At 38.1% G+C, this 19,268-nt stretch overlaps 2 protein-coding genes across 4 annotated transcripts in view; one reads left to right on the forward strand and one right to left on the reverse strand.

Annotated features, from left to right (window-relative positions):
- Positions 1–8,750, reverse strand: part of zdhhc17 (zDHHC palmitoyltransferase 17) — a 40,603-nt gene extending 31,853 nt beyond the window's left edge. The window contains exon 1 of the mRNA XM_088922959.1: positions 8,658–8,750. Coding sequence (XP_088779085.1) covers positions 8,658–8,720 — 63 coding nt within the window. The 5' untranslated portion in view covers positions 8,721–8,750. The remainder of the gene's footprint in view (positions 1–8,657) is intronic.
- A 5,393-nt stretch (positions 8,751–14,143) lies between these two features.
- The window catches only part of osbpl8 (oxysterol binding protein-like 8), a 122,352-nt gene continuing 117,227 nt past the window's right edge, over positions 14,144–19,268 (forward strand). For 2 of the 3 annotated variants that reach the window (XM_088923323.1, XM_088923326.1), the window contains exon 1: positions 14,144–14,462. The gene's annotated coding sequence lies outside the window, so the exon portion shown is untranslated. The remainder of the gene's footprint in view (positions 14,463–19,268) is intronic. The other variant, XM_088923328.1, reaches the window with a different exon arrangement.

Here is a 19,268-nt window from a genome sequence, read left to right on the forward strand (position 1 = left end):
AGAAACAGGAGAAAATGGAAGCCTAGAAAAATGCTACAGTAAATAAAAATAGTGACATGAAACTGGTTACATTTCCAAGTCAGTAAGAAGGTATTAACTTCTGAAAACAGAAAAGACCACAGAACTGTATTTGCGTTCTGTGGAATTTCTGAACCTTTTTATGGTTCTGTAAAAACTGTAAACCTTCCAAAATCTCTCAAAGCAAAAAAGGAAGTCATGTTAGGAAGTGAAAATCGTAACACTCTCTTAACACAGCAATGTAATATAGAGGAGAAAATAAAAATAAAATCTAGGGCTGACTCTGGTGAATCTAACTCAGAGTATGAAGGAAAAGCAGAAGAAAACGGAAGTTTGGAAAAGAGCTAGAGTAAAAATAATTAGTGACATGAAACCGGCTACATTTCTCAAACACTAAGAAAAGCCCGACATTTAACTAATTACATATTCATTGCTAAATCTGCAATTGAATAGTCCAACAGCAGATCCTATTCTTTTATTTTCAAGAAGACCTTCCCTTTTATTGATTCTTCAAGTATTCCCTGATACTTACAAAAACAGATTATAGGTCTGAAGGTAATTTGATACTGTAGCATAAAAACCACATGCAAAATATGTGGGCACAGGATAACACTTGCTATGTTTTCTACCACATATGAGGAAGAGAAGTGTCAACCAGAATTAGTTTCAGGTTTCGGACAAATTTTTAAATTATGCATTCTAAGTGAAAGAAGGCAGACATCATAAATAACCTTCCCTGCAGTGCTTACTGGCACCAAGTGAAAACCGTATTCCGTTCAAATACTCTCCTCTCCTCTTTCCTTGCAACAGCCAGTTATTTAGCTCTTTCTGTCAACCATCTCCAGTCCAGTTAGTCTTATAAGGCATCCCAAAAATACTTGTTTTAAAGACTGGGAAAAGGTTTACGATACTGATCATTGCCAGCAGCCATATCACCCTGCAACTCACAACTGGCAACCCACTGAAGCTAAGCAGGTGTGAGCCTGGTCAGTACCTGGATGAGAGACCTCCTGGGGAAAAACTAAGGTTGCTGCCGGAAGAGATGTTAGTGGGGCCAGCAGGGGGCGCTCACCCTGAGGTCCATGTGGGTCCTAATGCCCCAGTATAGTGATGGGGACACTGTACTGTAAACAAGCGCCGTCCTTTGGATGAGACGTAAAACCGAGGTCCTGACTCTCTGTGGTCATTAAAAATCCCAGAGCGTTTATCGAAAAGAGTAGGGGTGTAACCCCGGCGTCCTGGCCAAATTTCCCATTGGCCTTTATCAATCATGGCCTCCTAATAATCCCCCTTATTATTATTAATCCCCCTTATATTATTTGTAGCCTCTATGAATTGGCGACATTACTCTGCTCTCCTCCCCACTGATAGCTGATGTGTGGTGAGCATTCTGGCGCACTATGGCTGCCGTCGCATCATCCAGGTGGATGCTGTACATTGGTGGTGGTGGAAGGGAGTCCCCATTACCTGTAAAGCGCTTTGAGTGGAGTGTCCAGAAAAGCGCTATATACGTGTAAGCAATTATTATTATTATCAATTAAGTAATATGTCCAATCAAGGGGTATTTAGATTCTTCTCCAAATTATCTATAATTGCTAAATAAATCACCCACTGAATTGGTAAAATAACAATGACTGGCAAAAAGTACTTGTTTAGGAGGAGAAATGCAAAAAAAGCTATACAGATTGTGGAGGTACGGATGTATCAGCTGACTAATTAATTACCTCTGGTAACTACTTAAGTGTCTTTCAATTTTATTTTTAGTGTTCCTGAAAGCGTTAAGTGGACTGCAAAATAAAACAAAAGCTGTGTTTTGGTATTTGACTTATTGTACTCTTTTTATAAACCTTGGAATTCTGGTCCACTTTATAAAACTGGAAAGATGCTTGGAATGCACCAAATGAAAAACTCACACATTATTACAAGTCCTAACAATGGGATTCCACTCAAACAATTTCTCATCTTGCTCCAACAGCTGTTCTTTCCATTCTAAATCAATGGGACACATATTTAACTTCTAACCACCAGTCAGGGTGTTGCGTGACTGTAGCTACTGAATGCTGGCACTGTTTTGGAACAATATGGTACCTAACTGAGCCACAGACTGTGAAAGATGTGACGGTGCAGATCTAGGGCTATATCCCCTGGTTCACCTGCAGAGCCTTCCGACTTTCTTGTTAACAAGTTGTTCATCATCCTCATCCATGAAACGTTCTAATTAAGGCAGCAACTGCAGACTACACTGCAGAATACAGTACCTTTTTTTACCTCTATGTCTGAAGCCCCATTTTTCTTTCCTATCAAAGTCAGATGGCAGCACCTGAAACAATGACATTTTCATACTCATTTTATTTATGACTGTCATTAGGTGAGTGCAGGTAATGTTTTAGCTGTATTACAGAAAGCTATTCCCATTCAAGCACAAACTTTATAACTTACACCTGTGTCTGAGCTAACGTAATGTTAGACTGCGCAAAAACGTTTAACTCTTCAACATGATACTTCTTATATCCTAGAAAAATCAGTATAGAACATCTGTGGTTTTTACGTTCCTAGATAACTGTGCAACACAGAAACCTGTAATGCCAATAAATATTCAAGTTATAAGTATAAACAAAAAAGTAAAATAACCGAATGCAACAAAGCAAAAAACATTCACGACAGAGGTCTATATATACACGCAGCAAACACGATTGCTTTACTTACCAACTCTTAAGTGTTTTGTGGACAGATGAGACTAAGAAAAATGCCTACCAAAGTGATAAAAGGTTAAAAGGTGGACAAAGAAAGGAACTGCAGACAGTGCAAAGAAAACCACCTCACCTGTGAAGCGTGGTGGAGGGAACCTCATGCATGGCCACCTCTGCAAATGGCTCCCTTGTCTTTATTGATGATATAACTAACTAAAATGTGTTTGCACTAATATATTTTATATATATATAATATTATACAGCATAATAATTGTGTAAAAGGATTACATAAAATAACATTATTTTGTGCTTATCATTTAAATTAATGCAGTTATGATAAATATAAATGGTCAAACTAACACTTTGCTGTGCTAGCCTGATACTTTTTGAAGGCTCTGTATTTGTGTACAATTTTCTTCTTTCAAATCTGAGAGGGGGTTTTGTGATTGATATACCGATTCTATTATGGACCTCTATTGGGCCAAAAAATTAGGCACCCTCCTTCAAGACTCCCTCGTTGACTGGCAATGTCTGGTGGATTGGTTTGAGGAACATGAACCAGACTTCCATCACCTTCCTGGCCAGAGCAATCGCCACACCTCACTCCTGCTGAAATATGGCTGAACATACACTTTAGCCTTTTGGCACAATCAGCCACATTGCAACCTCAAAAGAATGTAATGGATTGTAAAACATCTCAACATTAAGTGAATAATAATAATAATAATAATAATAATAATAATAATAATAATTGCTTACACTTATATAGCGCTTTTTTTGGACACTCCACTCAAAGCGCTTTACAGGTAATGGGGATCCCCTCCACCACCACCAATGTACAGCATCCACCTGGATGATGCAACAGCAGCCATAGTGCGCCAGAACACTCACCACACATCAGCTATCAGTGGGGAGGAGAGCAGAGTGATGAAGCCAATTCATAGAGGCCATGATTGGTAAGGGCCAATGGGAAATTTGGCCAGGATGCTGGGGTTACACCCCTACTCTTTTCGAGAAACGCCAATTGTAATTCAAGCTGTTCTTACGATTCCTAATATTTTGATTAATAAATACAGTGTGTGTATAAAGCTCAATATAATATATAAGTAACTCACTACTACAGGTGTACAGCTCTGATTTATAAATAAGATTTAAAATGTAAAGTGAAATAAAAATATTAGGCTTAATATATTAATAAAAAGCAAGTTACACTTGAAAACCTTAACTCTGCAATTAAAATTTAGTACAGCTCACCACGACCTCAGAAATGCCATGCTCCTTACAAAAAAACTTACAAAACATCTTCAGGTGAATTACAGAATTAAGATGTGTCAAAGCAAAAAGGGCAAAAGACCTTTATCTGAATCATTTTCAGATTTGACATTGTTTGTTTCTTTCTCTCACCTTCCTAGCTAGCCAGAGGCACGACTGCAGGGGCAGTTGTTTCTGTTTTTTTTAGATTTACATTTAATACCGAGATGGTTTCTCTGCAGCTTGGAAATGCCATTCAGACCAGAAGAGAACATTTTCAGTTTCTATATTAGAATCCCGACCACACATTCAGAAAAGGATTCATAGTTACAGCTGCCTTGCCAAAGTATGTCTGTTTTTTTTTAAAGAAAACACCAATACAAAAGTTAATCAATTATCGCCTTTTGAGGAACAGGTGGAATGATACATTACCATAAGCAACAAATTGTAAATATGTCTCGATGGCTGAATGTGAGTTTTGACACACGAGAAAATATTCTGTGTTCTTATCAGTAATCAGAAATATAATCTGGTTACTCAAAGCATTTCAAAACTAACCTTACAGGAAAGACGTGCTACAACTGAAAAGATTCACACTACATCTAACCACAGCAGCCTACCTATGATGCTATTTTTAAAGAGTAGTCAATCATTACCATACTGTGGAAAAATTAAGAATGTCATGTTTGAAAATTTAAAGGCACAGACATCTATGTTTCACAAAGATACTGGTATCACAGACATTACTGATACATACTGTCTTTTGTTTTGGTGTCATGTCATTCATTCACAGAATACTTTGAGAGAGAAATCCAACTTTAGTTGACAACTTACACACAACTCTGTGAACATCATTAACAACCAGTCTACTTTGGAATCATTAAAAATGATCATTATAATATACTGGAAATCATTTAAAATATAGCACGTGCATCTCTAAATAACCTCTCATTCTCTACATATGCAGCTGCACTACTACAGCTATAGCTTTATAGCTGCACTACACTACAATGGGGCAAAGAATGGAGTTTGTGTGGGCAGTGAATTTCAGAATGTATTTCCTGTAGCAATGTGGTACAAACACTCACATGGGCCAGATGGGCAGCAATGAGAGGGTAATAAATTATACATAACTGATAACATTAATTCCCCATTTTCACCAAAGCACAAGTTAAGAGGTGTTGAGTATGAAGTTATTTTCTGTGTCTTTCTTCCAGATTCTGCATGTGAACTGTTGTTGCTTTTATACCAGATGACATTTGGCGCACACACCACAGGGTATAAATTAGATTTGCTCTGTCAGCAGCAAATATTAGCTTCATGCATCTTCTTTATTCGTGTGATTGTAAACTGCAGGATGTCTCCCACTTCACTGTGCACTTGCCATGTTAGGCTTCTACAAGAGTTCTTTGAAACAAAAAGCTCTTATTTTCTTTAAGAAAAAAATGACAATATGACTCCCAGACTGGGTGTTTCACTACTGCTTCAGAATTCTGCAACAGATCAAATAGGGCAGTTCTATATTAGGCTTCTCTGAATGTACCTACTGTAAATTTCATGAGAAGGTTAGAGCGGACAGCTGCAGTTTGTTAGTTTGTTTCCTATGCTTAATAAATTCACATCTTAAAGACAACAACTACAGAAAAGGAGAAAATACCATCCTGTTAGCCATTTAGTTGACCCGACGAGAAAAAAACAACTCAAATACAAGGTATATGTGCAACTGGTTTGCTATGAAGTGCAATTCTAATGTTTGCTTGCTTTGATGCATGTCAAAAAATGTCCACATTACGAATTATGGGAATGTTGCAGCCCCATTAGAATTAAATATCTCAAATAACTAATGAAACAATGATTTAAAGCTGCTGTTATTGCATTCCTTTTTAGTGGTTTCTTCTTTCCAGAAGGTGTATCAACTACCATGCAGTGTGGAAAGAAGTCCACCAAGGACATTTTATGTATTGTGACATAACATAAGGGCATTTGGTACTATGAAGAAGTTCAAGTAGGTAGCTGCATCAGCATGAGTAGGCTGCAAAGGAACATGTAAAGGTTTATTCCATGCTGAAAAGAGAAGAGAATAAACAATGTTTCGGCTGTGGAGCCTTCTTCAGGTGATAGCATTGTGTTTCTTATCTATCCCCTGCTGAAAGCAAAACCTTTACTTGCTCCTTTGCTACTGTGACTTGTGTATACCATACTGCTACAATATGTTAAATAAATCATAAAGACACAAAGCAAAGGACACAAATGGAAATTATGTGGACGTGCCTAAAACTGAGAACAGAAGTCAATTCTTTACCCAAAGGAGTGAACAAGTGACCCTGCCGTGTTGCTGAAGCTGATACCCTAGCTTTCTTCGAAAAAGTAGCTGGATGAAATCTTTGGATCAATAGTATACTATCTACCAAACAGACCTTATGGCTTCTCGTGTAACAGTTCTTATGCTCAGCAACTTTACGTGGTTAAATGTTACATGTTACAGCTTGTTTCATAGAAAGTAAAAATTGATGCATCTTCATATTAACTAAAAAAGTCTCTCTGTACACTGCTCTCTCATTTGTCAATAGAAAACTCTGTAAGTGAGCAAAACACTGAATTATTGAGCATCTATGAAACATTAAGAAGTACATGAAGTAATCAAACTATATTTGTTCTACAAAAAATACTGCTTTTCTTACAATGTAAACAAGTTCTACCACGATGTATACCTTGTTGTGAAATGTATCTATCCAACACAAGAATCAGGATTAGCCTACATCAGTGTGTAAAGACATTAGTGTCATGAAACTAGTGCACAACAGTTCTCTTAAGAAAAAAAATCTGACTTATAATTTCAGAGAACAAACCTTTTCTGTGAAACTTAAAAGACCACTTGCTCATAGGGAAAGCTTTGGACAGTATAGGTAATTTTTCAGTCACTAAAACTGACCTAGAAGGAACAATGTGGACTGGTGGTTAGGGCTCTTTACTCCTAACTGGAAGGTAATGGGTACGAATCCCAGGTGGACTACTGCTGCTGGCACTTCAGCAAGGTCTTTCACTCAGATTGTATAAATGGGTGCAAATCAATGTTGCTTTGGATAAAGGCATCAGATAATAATAATTTCTATTCACATACCGATCAAGCCTTTTACTTTAGCGGCCATGTTTTTATTCTTGCCTTATGTGCTTGCACAATTGCAGCCTTTAATCATTATGCTGATGTCAATATGTCAAAATGTAAGGGCTCTGGCTAATGAGGTCATTATTTCAAACACGTGCTAAAAAGCAACAGAAAGGATAACTTCAGAAGTGTAGCAACACTTACCAACAATAGTACTTTCAATTGCATGGGAAAGTAGCAGAATGCATTTTTAAAAGTATTTGTAGGAGTACTGTGTTAACTACGACAAAAAACACTGAGCAGAGAAAAGGTCTATGATATGAAAGCATTCATCTCCTAAATTGCAGCATACCACTTATTTTTGCATTGAAATAATATGAATATGAAGACTTAATTTCTTGGACAAATTTCAACAAGTATACTTGTCTTGCCAATATACGCCAAAAGGTTTGTAAAGGATGCCAAACTATGATCCTATCAAGAGCTGTATATATAACAACAAACCTAATTAGCAAGTTTGAGGTACACTCCTAATTATGAATATGGTAAAAATGTAGGTGTTCAAGTCTGCACTTTATTATGTTTGTGTTGTAAAGGTTGGAAAGTACACCTGAAAGCAATATCTTACTATTGTTAATAATTAGGATGTCTGTGAAGGTACTGTGTTGGAGAGATTGATCAAATACTGAACAATGAATGAACCTGATAGCTGCCTCCTACTTATCACCCTCAATAAAAATACATGCGAATTGTTCTGTGCCCGAAAAAAAAAAAGATTTAAAATTTTAACGATAATGTATGATAGCATTAAATTCAATCTACGTTAGATCTACTCAAGCATGTTCATGTCTTAACTACGCAGACGGTGCGACGACCCAAAACTGACACTTCCTATTTCTTATCACTTTATACAGATATTTGAATTATTTGAAATAATAATAACAACCTTAAAAGACTAATTAGAATAGAGTGGACAAACACTGGACTAAATGTGGGCCCGTTCCTTGTCTCTCTACACTGTAAATAAAAGAAAACATGATCTCAGTATTCAGGTATCCATAAAAGCAGTACTTGCACGTATCTCATATATTAAAAAAAGATACGCATCTTCAAAAGCTCAAACTGGTGTACTAGTGTATTGTATTGTATTCTGAGAAAATTACATCCGAGATACAGAACGGCCCACCCTCAGCCGTGCAGGTTCCTGCCTTTTCACTCAGTAGAGCATCTTGTTCTGCAGCAGTAGAGTAATCGCTGCTTCAACTGCATTGTTAGCAAACACTCTCCAAAATCTGCCCATGTAACAAAAAAAATGTCCGCATTAAAAGGTTTTCCAAAATACACGAAAACGATGTCTTTTGTTTCAGAATCCCCGATCTGATTACTCCTTCCTACAACAATTATTTCCAGGCAACGTACAAACAGATGCAATAGGAGCCTGCCATCCCCGTTCCTGGTGTTCGCTGTGCAGGGGGGTCGCATCCCCTATCAGTGCACACTAACCCAGTTAACCTGGTAGCTTTCTAACCACGAGCGTCCGCAGTATTTTTTTCATTTGCACTTTTAGCATGTACAACGACTAGAACACTTGCCTCCGGGTGAAGAATAGGGACACAGCCAGCTTCTTTTTCATATTCATCCATAGCGTCAGCCATCTTGGTGGTAAACCTCGCGGAGCATTCTGGGAAGCAACATTCTAGCAGAGAAAAGAGCAAGAGGAGGGCTGCTCCGTGAACCTGCGCTGAAACCTACTGGTTTCACTGCGCTGATTCCAAAACAAGAGCATGTTGCTCAGCATGAACGTTAGTCTCTTGTTAAGGACGACGATATATCGTATATTTACATTAAAATAAATGAAAAATTCTGGGTTTCTGACTCCAAGCAACTAAAATTTGCTTTATTGTTAAATTACAACAATGGTGTACTTTATAGTTAGTCTGTTATATAGAGGTTTTTAAACTTCTCTGCTTATGGGGTCTTTCTTCAGGAAATTCTTCTACTGCAATGACCAGTCTCATCTCCCCTTAAACAAAATATATAATTAGAAAAAAAAAACAAAGCACAGTGTTTGATAGGCAACTCCAGCATGAGCTTTACCTGATCATGTCCTTCAATGAAGGAAAGTTGAGCACAAGTCAAGTATGTTGGCTTTACTCACTATTACTCTTGGGTAAAAGAATCTTTAAGTGATTTCTGGTTTCTTCTACCAGAAACTTACTGTACTACTACAAAGTCTCCAGGGATCCCCCTGGACTTCCTGGGCCCCAGATTGAGGACCATGATTAAGATCACTTTATTGGCCATATACAATTTCTTGTATTAGGAATTTGTCCTTTCATATATTCCAACTTGCTCTCCATGAGACACACAGACAGGGAAAGAAGCTTGGAGTCAGAGCGCAGGGTCAGTCATTTATATGGCACCCCTGGAGTAGTTGGGGTTAAGGGCCTTGCTCAGGGGCCCAACAGAGTAGGATTCCCCTGCCGGCAACAGGATACAAACCAGCAACCTTCCAGCCACAGATGCATATCCTTAGCCACAGAGCCACCACACCACAGTATGCTATGTATAATACTGTTAAAAAAAAACATTTTTACTAAATGAGAATTATGTGTTACAGCAGGGGCTGCCAGTTTCGATCTATAGAAACACAGAAGTTCTAGTCTTTTCAGTCCCTGACTAAGAATAAGAGTTTTCTGTTTTCCTGTTATCAGACTCAGACGCTTGTGGGCTCATAGTTCGGACAGTGGAGCAGTCTACGCAGTTTCTGTGCTAGAGTCTTCTCCAGAGTGTTTGCATGCTCACTGTTGGCACTCTCGTGTTTGAGCCTCTGCATTTTGTAGGCTGCAGATCTGTGTGAATGCAAGTGATATTTTTGCTGGTTGTCAGTTCATCAAAATGTGTTGGTGAGCTGCATGTGGTTACATTGTGGGTCATCTCAGACAGCTCTCATTATCTCCTATCAGGGCTGTGGCTGCGTGGGCTGTGCTGTGCACTTTTCAGAGGTTGATCCAGCTGAATATTGCCTCTTCAATGGCACCTCAGTAACATGATCCTTGAGACAACATGATTTCCTGATTCAGATAACTGATGCACTGCCTTATTCCTACATCACAGTGTCCTTTTGACATCTCTGGGACATGTGACAGATAAGTGTGACAGATAAGAAACCCACTGTCATATGAGTCAGGCACCCAGCGACTTCCGCAAACAAGGATGTTGGGCCATAGTGTGATGTTCACATGACCTGAAAGGAGGTGGGGCATGAGGTTTCGTGTCCGGTGGGCCTTTGCACACTGCAAATTTGCTAAAACAAGCTCTGTGGCAACTCCTGTACTAGTCAGTAGTTTCCTTCGCAGGTGGTGGTTGCTTTATGTACTGTATAGTTGCTTTATATTTAGATTGGTAAAGCCTTCAAGTAGCTATGCATTATAGCTTCCATTATTGATGTGCAACTGTGCTTTTATAATTTTGGGGCTATTTTTGAGCTCAGGGGCATGCTGGCTAGATTAATCAGTGTCTGAATTGTCCCTGTGTGTTTTTGTCTCCTGCGATAGACTGACATCCTTTCCAGGGAGCAGTACCAACTCTTGCCCACTGTTTTAGGTGTGGAATAGGCTTAAGGTTCCCATGACCCTTACCAAGACTTAGCAGCTTACTCATGATGGATAGATATTTCTTGTGATATTTTTAAAAGAAAGAACACACTAGTCTACTCTAATGGCCTCAGCCCTGCACTCTGAAGAGAGCAGACTGGGAGTCACTCTCTGAGCCTATCCCTTATTTAGAATAGTTAAGGAAGGTTTTTTATCTGGAGTGGGGATCCCTAGTTCTAGTCCTGGTGTGTCCACAGGTCTCCATTTCATCTCATTATTCACTTACTTAGACCAGCACGGTGGTGCAGTGGTTATCATTGTTTCCTCGCAGTGCTTGGAAACTGTGTTCAAATTGTAGGCCCAGGAGGGCTGTCTGTGTGGAGTCTGGATGTTGTCCTCATGGTCCCTTGGGTTCTCTGGGCGCTCTGGTTTCCTCCCACAGTCCAAAGATGTACTGGAAAGTGAATTGGTTCCTGGGAATATTGGTCCTGGTGTGATTATGTTTGTGTGATTGTGTCTGTGTGCTTTGCAGCTCTTGCTCACCCTGATAGGCTTTGGTTCCCCTGAAACCCCGGATAAAGCAAATTAGAATGGATTAGAATGGATGGATGGAGTATTTATTTCGGACCTTCTGTCTCGGTAAGTCTATATGATTTCTCCTTTGTGACGCTTAGCTCTTACTTAACATAAAAATTTTGTAATGGTGACATACCTGTAAAAATACAGTCCAAAACTAAGATGCCAGTCTCCCCCATGATCCTGTATTGGATAAAGCAACATTAGGGTTAAACGATAGAATTTACACTTTTAAAATTGCATATCTCATGAATATGATACATACATTTTAGATAGCATCCATATCATCCACTCACAACTGACAGTCCACTGAAGCTCAGCAGGTGTGAGTCTGGTCAGTACCTGGGTGGGAGACCTCCTGGGAAAAACTAAGGCTGTAGCTGGATGATGTGTTATTGGGGCCAATAGGAGGCGCTCACCCTGTGGTTTGTGTGGGTCCTAACGACCCAGCAAAGTGACAGGGACATTATACTGTAAAAAGGCACTGTCCTTCAGATAAGATGTAAAACTGAGGTCCTGACTCTCTGTGGTCATTAATGTTACCCATTAATGTTAGCCAAATTTCCCATTGGCCTTTACCAATCATGGTATCCTAATAATCCCCATTTTATTCATCTATATGTTCTATATAGATATTCTATAATATTCCTGACATTATTATTATTATTATTATTATCATTATTATTATTTACCTGCCTACTTGATTGCCTGCCAATCATTTACATAGATAGTGGTAGAAATCCAAAGTTAAATAAAAAAGCATAGTAAAGAATGTAGCATACTGAATACTAAACAGTAGGTACTAAAGTGACAGAATGATTTGTACTTTTTTAAAATGCTGGATAGTCATTATCGGTATGCCAGGCTTACCTGTTGCTGTGAGCTCTGCTCTCTATGATATCCCCTGGAAAACTACTGTACTCAGTCCTTGGTATACAGTCCCTCACCTTCAAGTCAATGGTCAAAGCTAAGATGCAAATCTCATATGTGTGATTTGCATTGATTTTGGTAAACCTTTTTAAGATTTGGTGTGGTATACTGTATAAAGTTTAGGCTTCCTTTAAATTTCCAATGAGTATTAACTAATCATCCAGATTTTAGAATGGTTTCTTAGAGACCTTCATAAAATCTACAACTCCAAACACAGATGTAAAGTACATGATCCACAATAGTTCAGAAACTAAATCAAATCCATCAAGAGGCACATCACTGAATTAATAGAACCGACAGTAGAGTTGCTACTACCACCAACATCTGTCTGCCAAAAAGTTGCTACTTAGAATTATTCTCTATGAAAAAAAAATGAATTTAAGTTATTATTAAATTATTTTTGTGAACAAAGTTTATTTGTTCCATCCCTAGGCTAGGAGGCAAGTAAACATGGAGGTAGTCACAAATTATAAAATGGTGTTCTTTATGATTTATTCAATTGACTTTATGAAAAAAAATCCACAGCTGAAAAGTTGTGTCTCTGAATTCTTTTCCTTTCAGCATGGAATAAACCTTTACCAGTTTCATCTCATACACATGCTTGTGTAATGCTCCGTTATTTGATGCCTGCTATTTTGTAACACCATACAATGTAATGCACTTTAATATTGGATTTTAAAACCACAACACAGGGATGTTACTGTACTATATATAGCTCTTCAATAACGCCTTCTCATAACATCCTCCAAAGGGACACAACTAAACCAAGTGACTTAACCCCGACTAGGCTGTTGTGCAATAGCTCAATACAACACAACCTCCCTCCCACCTTAAAATGTGCTACTTTGTATGCAACTATCTTTTATATATTCAATATTTGTATTTAATTTTATGTAATACTTTAGCATGTGTGATTTTTAATAACTAAAATTGATTGTGTGACATCTGTATTCACACTATGTACTACATTTCCATTTGTAAGATGTATCCTTGACAAGACACCACTAGTGGCCTGTAGTTACATGTTCATTAATCCATTTGGGCAGAATGTTTCTCATTCTCAATCAAAACTTCCTAATAGTTTAATTACAAAACTGATAAACTTAACAACATGTTTCTTGAGTTGCAAACCCTGCTCCTAAGGAGCCCCAGTCCATCAGACTCATAGATGCCTTCAGTTGGAGATCCTTGATTGACTAAGGCAGAAAAAGATTCAGGTAATTAGAGCTTAAATAGAACAGGATATAAAGAATGCTGTTTCTCTCCAAGATTTTTTAAATTGTTTGACTAGTGCAATCTATTCACTATCTATGATGTTTCACTGATGTTGGCCAAAAACTGCAAATTGTGAAGGTGACCTTTTAAGTGATGAAAGCACACAAAGGATATATATATTATGATATTGTTCATCTTCATAACAATAAATATATATATAGTGGTATAAAGAGGAGAATTATCATCAGTACATGTTGTTTGTTCTTTCACCAATTGATGCGATGTTACAGTGTAGAATCAGACTACTGTCAGATAAGTGGAATCAGGGTTTGGCCTAGATCAAGCTCTCAGTTTAAATAAATAAGGGACAAAATTTTCAAAACATTATCAGAACTCAACTTAATGGTCTTCTTTCAATATTCTATCATTCAGATACTGAATGTCGAAGAATCAGTTTTCCTTGGAATACATTTTGAAAATGTAATGTTTGGCTACCAGGGGGCGCAAGACGCTAACTGATCAATTCAGACCTACTACATTACGGAAAATTAAAATTTCAGTTCTGTAATTAATGAAAGAGTGATATTTCTTTGCGGGGTTTCTTAATGCTTTCGCTGTTTAAAAATGGTGGGAATAGCATTCATTGTATTACGTTTTATCCTGATATACTGTACATAAAGGATATAAACATCTCCAGACTAAAGGAATTGAGCGCTGATCTTCAGCAGGCCAAGTCAGAATGTCTAATCGATCTTCGATTCACGGAGCTCTAGTTGGCAGGAAGGAAGAGGCTACAATTGCGGACCTGAAGTCGTCCAAGAATAGGACAGTTTCACGTTGACAGATAAAAAAAAGCCGCAACAAATGGGAAGATACCTATAGTTAAATTGTCGGAGTTTTGCCTGTGACCGCCTATACGTCCTTGCTTAACAGGTTTATTCATCGCGTACTAATGAAGTAACTCCCATGACCATTTGACTAATTTCTCTTCAAGAAACAAATTCTAGCATCGGACAGTTTCATAAGGCCGTTAATAAACGTCGCATAAGGATCCTTTCAAGATTTTACAGCATAAGCAAGGTAAGCGCATTTTTAATTTCGTTAATACTGTGAGTGTGGCCACAGTGTGGATTACGATGTGTGCTGTCAGGTAACAAGTTATAAGAATCTCATTTAACTTCTCTGCGCGTGTTTGCACTTAATAAATGCGAATACTGTGCAAGTGTTTTTATGAGCTTATTTAAAAAAAAAAAACAACTTAAACCGCTTGGATGTTTCTCATCTGTATAAATATACCACAAAGGGAAAGTCTTTTTTGGGGGGGAGGTATTACAAATCATTCTGAACTAGAGACAGCTGATATTTTTCATTGGTTTTCAAAGCGAGACAAATTTCAATGGTGGTGCTCGATTACTTTTATCATGGTAAATAAAGAATTGACAGGACTAAACGTTTAGCACTCCAAGCAGGTTTTAAATATGCAGTTACAAGCTAGTGTAAGTAAGTCACGTTCTTTCTTGGTTTTAGAAATGTGTGTTTTCTCGCATTTAAAAATGGTACAAGGGAGGTAAAAAAATTAAATGTCCCGAGTTTCAACTTTCATTGCGTGCAACGGACTAGTACACTATGTTGCTTGTAGTAGAGTATGTCGCTATAGCAGTTGTACTTGTTTTATTTTAGAGATCACGAAAAAAGTATATAATAAAGATTGAATCATTAGTTGTAGAATGTACTGCATGTTACTTGAGTGAAATCCCTATCAAAAAGGGATGGCGTAAAGACACCCAGCAGATCCAAGAGCATTTCAGGGGTGCTGGCTGACCGCATTTTTCTTATAAGAATGAGCCATGTCATTCGGAAGGTGGTTTTGTACACAAAACATCGACCCTAATCTGGTTGTGCTTAATCAGTTTCCCTTATGGAACCTGAAAACTTCATTTTTCATTGTGACGAATCTTTGTAATTAAAGAGTAAATATCGTAACCTCAATGTACTTGTTTTACACGGTTTTTAGGGATACACCGATGTGGGCCTATAATAACGATAACCGTATGCTCCACGACAAGATGACTTACTGAATAGTTGGGTATCTCTTACGTAGTCGTATGCAGAGCATGAACTGGGAGGTGAATGTCCTGTTTCGATTTGATCGGACACTCTTCCATATTATATTGTCGATCTTTGTCAAAATGTGATGTTACATTTTTCAAAACAGAAGAGACTGTACCCTTACTTTCTGCATTTCTGCAATGTGCTTCTACGTTCTCCATTTTTAAGCATGTGATGCAAACATCCTCTATATACAGGGACTACGCGAGTCATATTTACCTGATACTGATTCTAATTTGAGGGTAGTGTTGTGTTTACGTAACATGAAAATATTTTGCTGGTACGCACTTAACCAGAAGATATCTCTTGACAGAATATTTTGAATATCTGAAAAGTGTGTCCAAACAAAATGTTATGTACCGCGAAAGCACAACGATAAGCATTAATTGCTTAGTAAATATCACGTTTCAACTTTCTCTTTAAAGACAAGAGCTCTGTAACAAGACACTCATTCACTTAACAGTTTCGGAAGTGTAGTGTCTGCTTTAGTTACTTACTATTCAACCTACAGGGCGTTGTTATTTAAGTTAAAGCACATTTCGTTCTTTTACAAGATTTCTTTTATTACATTTTCTCCTGTGTTTTTTGCAAATACATGTAAGAGGAAGCCCAATAGAGCTATTGTATTATAGATATTACACCATTATATGTCCAGCCATCTCATGTGTTTATTAAAAAATACTTATTTTGTGGAATTCACGTTTTTTTGTCACTTTGACTACTGCTTGAAAGAGTACACGTTTACTCTTGAATAGATTTCTCCTTTATTTCGTATACTATAACACTACTATATAATTTACTATTATGCAAATAGTATAATACAATATAACACTGCATATTCTGTCGTTTCTACTAACACTTCGAAAGAGATCAGTGAATAGTGTTAGAACAGTGAGTAAATTTAAGAAGTACAAATCTGTATGTTTTTATCCTGCATCATGTGCTTTGACCTATTTTGAGATCTGCAGAATAATGACATCATGTCTTTCAGATCACCTACGAAGCCATCCAACTTGGTAATTATGCTTAAAAATAGAGTGGATGGTTTGCGGCTTGCAGGAATTAACTGTTGATTCAATCACTTTTTTGATTAAAAACGTTTTTGATGGAAAAAAACATCCTTATTCTTTCAGGCTAATACAAATTATCCAGCTGATAGTTGACAGAGTGTGACTTGTAGCTCACATTAACCTTTGAACAAATTGTACCTAATCAGTGCTTTCCCTAAACAATTCCTGTCCAGAAATGATGTATGTATTCTGACCCCCTGCTTTACAATATTTTTATTTTGTTTTTAAAAACAATTCTCTAAGAACATTGCATGTGACGTGCTGTGGCATTGTGGGATGCATTGGTGATGATGGAAAAACACATTTAGTTCTCTGAGGACCTTGTTACGTTTTGGAAAGTCAAACACTTTTCAACAGGCCACCAGGACTCTGAGAAAGACATTACTGCAGTAAGCAAATGCCTGCCCTCGAAAGAAGTGAAATGACAAAAGCTTTTTCATTTAACCAGTGAAGAAAGGTAATAATTCAATAGAGGCTTCTGGAATGGAGGACAAAGTGCTGTATATACTGTAGATAATGAAATGCTGCATATGAAGATCAGAATGGTGTATATAAAACCCAACATGTTCTATATGGAGAACATGACTACTGTACATGGACAACAGAAATATTTATGAGAATAACAAACTTCTGTGCTGTATAAGAACAAGAAAAAAGCCATCTAAGGAGATTAAAGTGATTAGATTATGAGCACAGAATGCTGTCTAGGGAGACCAAAGAATTGAGTTGCGGTCATCACCAGAATCCACCAGGGTGCCATTTTGTAGTCAGTATCGGGTTGTGTTTTTTCCGCAGATATGTGGTATCATCTCTTGCTTCCTGAATTTCTCCCTGAAATTGTGAATAACCCGTATCGCTTTTATGTCAGAGAAGCACCCAGGTGATTATTCCTCAAACCACAAGAAGTGGCTTGTGGTTGAGCTTGAGCACAAAATCAAGTGCTTTGAAGGAAGTCAATGTCTTCGTTCAGTGACACGGGACGCTGGTATGGCTATCTCAACCATTGATATGATCGAGAAAGAGCCTTACGGGACTTCTGGAAGGGAAACGATATTTATCAAGGCAAAGAAGAATATTGCTACAGCCTGGGTGGAGGTTTCCATAGGCTGTGCGAACAGCATGTGGAAGAAGCATTAGCTGCAGCTGGTGCACGGCTTCCAAGGTTTTTATAAAGGTGCTGCCTTTGAGGAAGTGGCCCAAACAAATGGTTAAACTTGCTCAGGAGCTGGAGCCCGAGGTTGATGTGGCAGATGTTGAGGGGCTTGTCGAATTTGCTATTGAATTTGTGACCACGGGGAGAACGTAAAAACGCCATGCAGATAGCGTGACTTAGGGCTTGGAATTGAATCCAGGAGCCCCGGCACTGCGAGGCAGCAGTGCTAACCACTTCACCACTCTGCTGCTTTTTTCCCATAAAAATTAATGTAACAAAGGAGGAATATATTTTGCCAAGCTACTGTATTTAAGTCACCATTGTGATGACCATCAGGGATTTCTGTGTCATAAGAAACAACTGAATAAGGTTGTAATTGTACATGCACAGCACCAGTTGAAAACATGAAAACAAAAGCATTTGTATGTGCAGTAAACTACACAAAACAGTGTTTAAACAACTTTATACATTTTCTTCAAGCATTCATCTTGTCACATCATGTCACTTCCACCAAAACAGTGTGATGAGCACCCGCATATGGCTTTTTGTCGATCCCTGCCCTGCACCTTTCACCAAAAAATGCCTCCAAATTCGAAAGAGATTGGTAAATGAGATATGCACATGCAAAACAGCGAAAAATGAAACAACACATTCCGAGGATCATCTGCAGTCCACAAGACAAAAGTAAAAAGAAACTATCACTGTTGATGATATTATCAATAATGTTTTCAAATCCATTGTACAATAGTCCTAAGCAACAGAATCCTCTAAGCAAAAAGATATTATTAGAAGATATTAAATGCCATGTTCCAACTGCCTGTCTGAAATTGTTTTACGATAAACCTCAGTGTGCACCAATAACTGCTATCTGAAATGCGCCCACCTCAGAAGTGAAGGGCTGTGGTAAGCATTTTGGTCCGGTATGCTACACAACACAATATCTCCACCACTGGTACACCTTGATCACAACCGTCTTTTATAAATCCATGTTGATGGTTGCTGTGATCCTGGTAAAGAGACATCTGTCCCTGGGTTTGTGTCCCACAGCATCTAGCCGCTTCTCTGTGAAGGCCTGCTGTCAGTGCTCTAGGTCCAAGTTTCAGAATTGCTCTCCCAGATGAAAGAGTACCACCTACTAGTCTACTAACAGAACCTATATCAGTAACTTGATGTTCTTGTGGGACCCTCTACTCTATCACTAAGCCAGGCTAAACTGATTTGTTTCTATGATCTGACAGGCTTTAAAACTGTGTCATTGAAGACTTCAGTGGTACCATTCCTGGTCTGTCTGCGTGAGCACAATTGATAACATTTTCCCTGGGCTACATCAGTAAGCAGCTACTGCCTCAGAAAATCTCATCCAGTGCTGCTGGTCATAATTAGTGGTAAATGACAGCAGAGTCAAATACTATCCTTCATTGATTGATCAGGCATTCTTGGTTAAAGTTTTGTGATAAGCAGTTCCACAGCAGATGTATTGGCGTGATTATAAATTTAGCTGCTATGTGAAAGTATAAATCAGTAGGCATCATGAGCATAAAATCAGTAGGCATC

The sequence above is a fragment of the Atractosteus spatula genome, chromosome 8, assembly GCF_055471065.1.
Source record: "Atractosteus spatula isolate fAtrSpa1 chromosome 8, fAtrSpa1.hap1, whole genome shotgun sequence".
Lineage (NCBI taxonomy): Eukaryota > Metazoa > Chordata > Actinopteri > Semionotiformes > Lepisosteidae > Atractosteus > Atractosteus spatula.